This window comes from Glycine soja, chromosome 6 (assembly GCF_004193775.1).
Source record: "Glycine soja cultivar W05 chromosome 6, ASM419377v2, whole genome shotgun sequence".
Classification (NCBI taxonomy): domain Eukaryota; kingdom Viridiplantae; phylum Streptophyta; class Magnoliopsida; order Fabales; family Fabaceae; genus Glycine; species Glycine soja.
The window spans coordinates 17,264,376-17,270,675 of NC_041007.1; the positions used below are offsets into that span (position 1 = coordinate 17,264,376).

General features: G+C 32.3%; 1 protein-coding gene across 1 annotated transcript; it reads left to right on the forward strand.

Moving 5' to 3' along the window:
* The first annotated feature begins 2,035 nt into the window (after positions 1-2,035).
* Positions 2,036-3,004, forward strand: LOC114416547 (mini zinc finger protein 3-like). The gene has a single exon (XM_028381451.1). It carries the CDS (start codon positions 2,484-2,486, stop codon positions 2,751-2,753), a length of 270 nt encoding a protein of 89 aa, XP_028237252.1. The 5' UTR covers positions 2,036-2,483; the 3' UTR covers positions 2,754-3,004.
* Positions 3,005-6,300: the final 3,296 nt, after the last annotated feature.

The following is a 6,300-nucleotide window of genomic DNA, read 5'->3' on the forward strand; positions in this document are numbered from 1 at the left end:
AACAGTACTCATGCTATAATTATTTATAATTTTAAGAAACTACTATAGAATTATAATTTTAATTCAACAAAACTTTTAAGCATAAAAATTAAAAAGACAAATTTCAATTTCATGTTTAATTCAAACGTCAAATGAACACTAAATTTTATTGGACGATATGATTCTCCCTTGCCACGCACATTGAAATAATTTAGGTTAGCTTTAACAGTTATCCCTCATCACGTTAAATTAGGACATAACCATTAGATTAAAGTAACATCAATAGTCAGACATTTTGGTGTAAGAGTTTTTTTTCCTATACTAGGTTTGTTTTTATATTATTAAGATTAACTCATTTTATCTGTCATATATAGCATTGATTTTTCCAATGCTTTCTTAATTATAAAATACGGCTTAATTATCTTGCATAATATCAAATTATTGAACGTTATAGCCATACACTAGTATATCGCATAGCCACATTACGTACATAGAGATATTCATGTGGGTATTCTTTGCTTTTCCTAATGGAGATCGATTAGCTAAATACGAATTTTTAATTCCTTCCTGTATAACGTAAACTACGATCGAGCACGCTTCTGATTGACAAGCACATGTGTCTTTGTCCCTTGTCACTATCCTCTAATGTGCACATGTTATTGCCCCAATGTGTGCTTGTCCCTTTCTAGTTCTTCCCTTTGATATGGCGTTGGTGGAGGCTCCTCATGCCTTCTTGTGTATGTATTACTCATGGCCTAAGTGAACAATCCAGATCTTTCAACATCAAATTTGTCTATGGCATTTCTATTCTTCTTCCCCCACCATTAATACATACCCCAGCAAATAATATGAACCTTTCGAAATAATGCATATTTTCACTTCAACACTCTCTTTGTCTCTATTTTTGTTGTTCTTCACTTCCTCTTCACACACACACACACATATGCAAAGGTTCTATGTATGCAGAGAACGACACGTACTTTTCAACTCCTTAATAGGAGAAATCGAAAGTTTTATGAACCGCCTTCCCCTCTTTTACTTGCAATGACTTAAAACGAAGAAAAAATTAAAGGAATCTGGTGGTGTGTAGACATACACAGTGCACTTTTGTTTTGGCTAGCGTTGATAATGGCCAGATAGTTCAAGAGCATATCAATGATGTTGAAATTTTGAAAAGTTATGATTGTCCTTGATTTGATCCAAAGGAAAGAAGAAAAGGGTGGTCATTCATGTTGAATGTGGGGAATGGTCTTATATCCTATTAGAATCTTAGGTAATATTAGACAAGAGTTGTTGTCACAGTTGCAAGGGCCACAGCAACCTTCCTTTTAAGTATCAAACCGGACCCACTGCAGATATAAAATTAGCATTTACCCTTTGGTTGGTAACTCTGCTTAAACAGCTTAATCAATGAGTTTGACCAAAAACGCACTTCACTGCACTATCATCACGTATATTTAATTTTTTTTATTATTAACTACCTGTGTAAATATATAAAGTATATAGTCAAGCTAGCTTGTCTTTTTTAAAAAAAATTAAAAAAAATATTTATTTCCATTTTTTGCTCTTTTGAATTAAAAGTCCTTTTGAGACAGGTGAGTTATCAATTCTTGAAGACAATTCTAGGGTTGTATGGTTAATGTAAGGACAAGTATTCCCTCCTTTACTTCCCATATTAAGTTTTGTCCGGTTCTCAATCAGAGGGCACCACAATGCGGTATGGAGACTTTTCTTCACTTATACTTCTAAAAGCAACGGATGATCATTGTGTTAACATACTTCTACCTTTCTCTAGCATTATAACCAACTATGAACCCCACCATTTTCCTCTCAGGGTGACGTGTTATACCCTCATTGGCCAAGAAAACAATAATACTTTAGACAAAAAAAATAAAAAAAACCTTCATTGAATAAAGTTGTGTACATGCTAGTGATGTTGTTCTCGAATAAAAGTATAACATGTGTATTATTCTCTCTTTCGTCATCTCATCTTCCTAATTCCAATGTTTTTCATATATAGTTGTGAGAGGTAAAAATATAATACATGTAATTTTAGAACATGATCTTGTAAGTCCCTATCTCAATACTTTAGGGACCAAGTGTTCCCATGTGCGTGTCCTTAATTATACTCCCAAGTTGAAATACATGATTCATGAGCACCAAAAAGTTGGTAAAATAAGGCTGCTCAATACCTCAAGAACCATCATCATGACCTTTTATTTCCATCTTTTGTTCCTAGTGCTTTACCCAAACAAGTCACTCACAAAATTACACACACACTAGGGTTAGGGTTAGTCACCACCAGCAAACACTGACTCATATATGTATATATAAATAGAGCTAGAGCTATCCCTAGTGTGATCATCATCTGGCAATCTGATTTGCTGGGGTTACATATATTTTGGGTGAAACAATAAACTGATTGGAGCCCAAAATATACACACAAGTCAAACATCGAGAAATTAGAGATCAAGTTGATTAGGGTTTGTGTGATATCAAGCATCATGAAGAAGAGACAGGTAGTGGTGAAAAGTGTGGCCAACACTTCATCTTCAGTGATGAGAAACATAAGATATGGTGAGTGCCAGAAGAATCATGCAGCGAATATTGGAGGGTATGCTGTTGATGGTTGCAGGGAATTCATGGCTAGTACAGGGGAAGGTGCTGGTGGGGCACTTACATGTGCGGCTTGTGGCTGCCACAGGAACTTCCACAGAAGGGAAGTGAATACTGAGGTAGTTTGTGAGTACTCTCCTCCTAATTCTGGTCGCTAAAGAAAAAAAAGGGAAGAAAAAAATTGAGTGAGAAGAGTTTGTGTATTATCAAATTAGTTAACTGATAATTGAATTTTTCTTTCCATATTTAATTTCTTTCATTTGTGTTCTTGTAAGCGTGGATGGATTGATGATTGATTATCAACAGAGAATTATTCTTGTAAAAGAAAATTTTAATTAAGCTCCAGGTGTTTTGGAATGTTATATGTATCCAGATTCCAGGCTTTCTATATATTATTCTTTTCCCCCTAGCTTCCATTCTTTTTCTTCTTCCTCTTTTTGTCATTTTCTTAATCCTTGTAACATAATTTCCTGTAAGGAAGGTTATGAATCTCAGACGATTAAGGCGAAATGGTGAGTGAGCAATTAATCTATTAATCAATCTGATGATGATTGAGGAACTGAGAATTTGAAGAGATATATTGTTTTCACTGGTATATTACATTATTAATTACCATATAGAAACTTAACCTAAAGCCATATGATTCCTCATATTTATAATATGGATCTTAATAATGATAATATGTTTTGATTTGGGAATTAAATCCTTCTGCTATGTATTGCAGTTAATGAGCTGTCCAATTTTGTTTCTGATTTGTATATTTACCATGATAACTGTATAGTTTGATATATACAATCAAAGTTGCTGGGGTTAATTACATATATATACAATCATGCTAGCTGTATATAACATCAAAGTTGATCAATCTTTGTATACACATAGATTGACAGCAGTATATAACTTCCACTGAAATAAAATGTTTCTGTATAGTTTAATTAAAATGTTAGATAACTTCTCAACGCGCCCTGTTTCATGACGTAAACATAACCTGTTTTTTCTTGCCTTGAAGGCATGACAAGGAGGAATATATAGTTATATACACAGTTCATATCTCTTGGCTTTCTCAGCAGAATCTATAATTTACTCAAACTGAGCCTAATAAATTATACAGAAACATTTTATTTCAGTGGAAGTTATATACTGCTGAGAAAGCCAAGAGATATGAACTGTGTATATAACTATATATTCCTCCTTGTCATGCCTTCAAGGCAAGAAAAAACAGGTTATGTTTACGTCATGAAAATAAATTATCTTTCTCCCAATCATTTAGTGTTTGAAATATTATATAATTCCTTAAGGCCCACTTGTATTCAATCATGTTAAGGATATGCCTTAATATTTTTTTTTATATATTGTTGATATATTAATTAAAGCTGATTAAAGGTAATTAGTGTTGTTGTGGAGGAGATGACCACTTCTCTTTTGGGCAGTCAGTGGAATTTCTCACACACCAAACGGGAATTGTTTCAATAAAGGTAGAAAAATACAACAAAATCCAAGTAGCTTTAATAGTTGGAAGTGGTGGCAACTGCACAACTCCTCTCTTTTGCCCTGTGATGTATGGGCTCTTCAGTTGTTTATTATTGTTCGAGGTGAACGAAGAATATGTTGGTATCTTGTCTTTGAGCAGACTTAATTATCACCTTGATATAAGTGTAAATTAGCAAATCTATTTTTCCCTTGAGTTCTGGAATGCTTATTTTATTGTTTTTGTAACAAGTATTAGTAATATGTAGGAAATTTTATTAATATCAAAATAAAAAATATAATTTATCAATAATTGGTATAATGAGAATCTAGATTGTCATGTCAGTATGAAAACATTCTTAATTTTTTTTCTTTTTGACTTATTTATAAATTTTATCTGGACCCTATTTAAAAAAATAATCATGTTGGATAAATTATTGAAATTATATATAATACCAAGCATGGGAATTATCTCAAAAGGCAAAAGGCATTGATTTGTTGCATCAAGTTTCCAGGTGCGTGCCATTATTATAGTTGAATCAAATGCCTATTGCCTAAATAGAAAATTTAATAAAGACCAATAAAACCCACTCAATGTGGTGCCTAATATTGTTTCTTTTTCAGTTAGGGATTCATGGAGAATACTTTTAGAGGGCCATCAATGTTTCGATTTATAAAAAAAAAAAACGCCCAATTTGGATAGCCAATTAAATATATGACAGACACAACCAATCACTCACACAAGCATATCGTAAGGTGAAAAACAACTAAAGGTATTGTTGGGGATCGTCAAGTGTGCAAAAGAATAAGGTTTAATCATGCATGTGAGCCCCTAATTAGGTATAGATAGATGGTTGGCCTTAAAATGTGTCTATGCTTTGTCGGGGTGGATAAGAGTGCATGTCCTTCTTTGTCTTGCTCATTCTCCCTTTCTGTTAATTTGGCTAATATTCTACAATGCAAGCTCATGAAAAGCATAAAAATTCCTTTGAGTCAATCTCTACCACCTCGGCTATTTCTATAATATCAAGAGGGATGAAATAATGGCAACCAAAAGTGATTGAGTCAGTCGTAGCTTCTTTATTTTTTTTAAAAAAAATTTCACTTGCCCAAGTCATTAGCAATTTAGCATGATCTTGCTACTAGCTTTAAAAAATAATGAGACTTGAACTTTGATCATACACTACTACTGGATTCTTCGAAATTGTGAGTTATGCTTAGATTTTCAAAGCAACCCTTCAATTAATATAACAAACTTAATGAAATAATATGGTAACCAAAAACTTTCTTTACAAAAACTTAAAATGGATTTAACCGGTCCGTTGAAAATTAAAATTGGTAGCTTTCAGAAAGAACTTTTATTATTACCACTAACAATCTCATGCAAAATCAAGCACTACTAATGATGGTGATGGGACTTTGAATTCCTTTTATGTTATTATACCATGTAAAGCAACCTTGACGTATGGAAGGAAGCTTGCTGAGTGTATGTTTTGAAGGAGGAAAAAACGTCTTATATATATAAGTGCCTCGAGAGGGACTTCGATCTTTTGGATGTTGAGAATGTATATATAATGAGTAATTGTATATTTGTATTCATACTGAACTATTATACAATAATTTTTACACACAAGTGATAGGAAGAGAAGAGAAAGAAAAGTATGCGAAAAATATTAGTGTATAAAATATATAAAAAAACGATATGTATAAGTTATATATTAATCATATCTAATAGGGCCTACGCTGAAGTGACTCTTGTTTTTGGACTATTTGGAGCCAATAAATTTGTTTAATCATTTATATTTCTCTTTGAAGATAGAGGCCTAACAGAAAAGGATGACAGATATTAGAAAGAACTCAGGAAACAACCGCTTGTCGCTTACCCAACCTAACCATTACCAACGGTGTGATAGTACGAATAAATATATTTCTAGATATATAGCTATATAGCTCTAGGTGGCTGAATAAAGTTAGCAACTTTGGACTCAATATTACACTTTTACTATCGATAATATGATACACTCTGCTTTATATATATATATATATATATATATATATATATATATATATATATAAACTATTGAAGAAATCAATTTTATTGATACTAATTCTAACATAATAACTCTTGCCGATATATTCTCAGAGTAATTTTAAAAAAAAATTGCTCTCCAATCGTTAAAGATAAGTTACTTGTTATTATGGTTAAATTAAAATAAAATGCTGACCTAAAAATAAAGC

Coding starts and splice junctions, on each gene's coding strand:
- LOC114416547 (XM_028381451.1), top strand. CDS start 2,484: ATGAAGAAGAGACAGGTAGTGGTGAAAAGTGTGGCCAACACTTCATCT.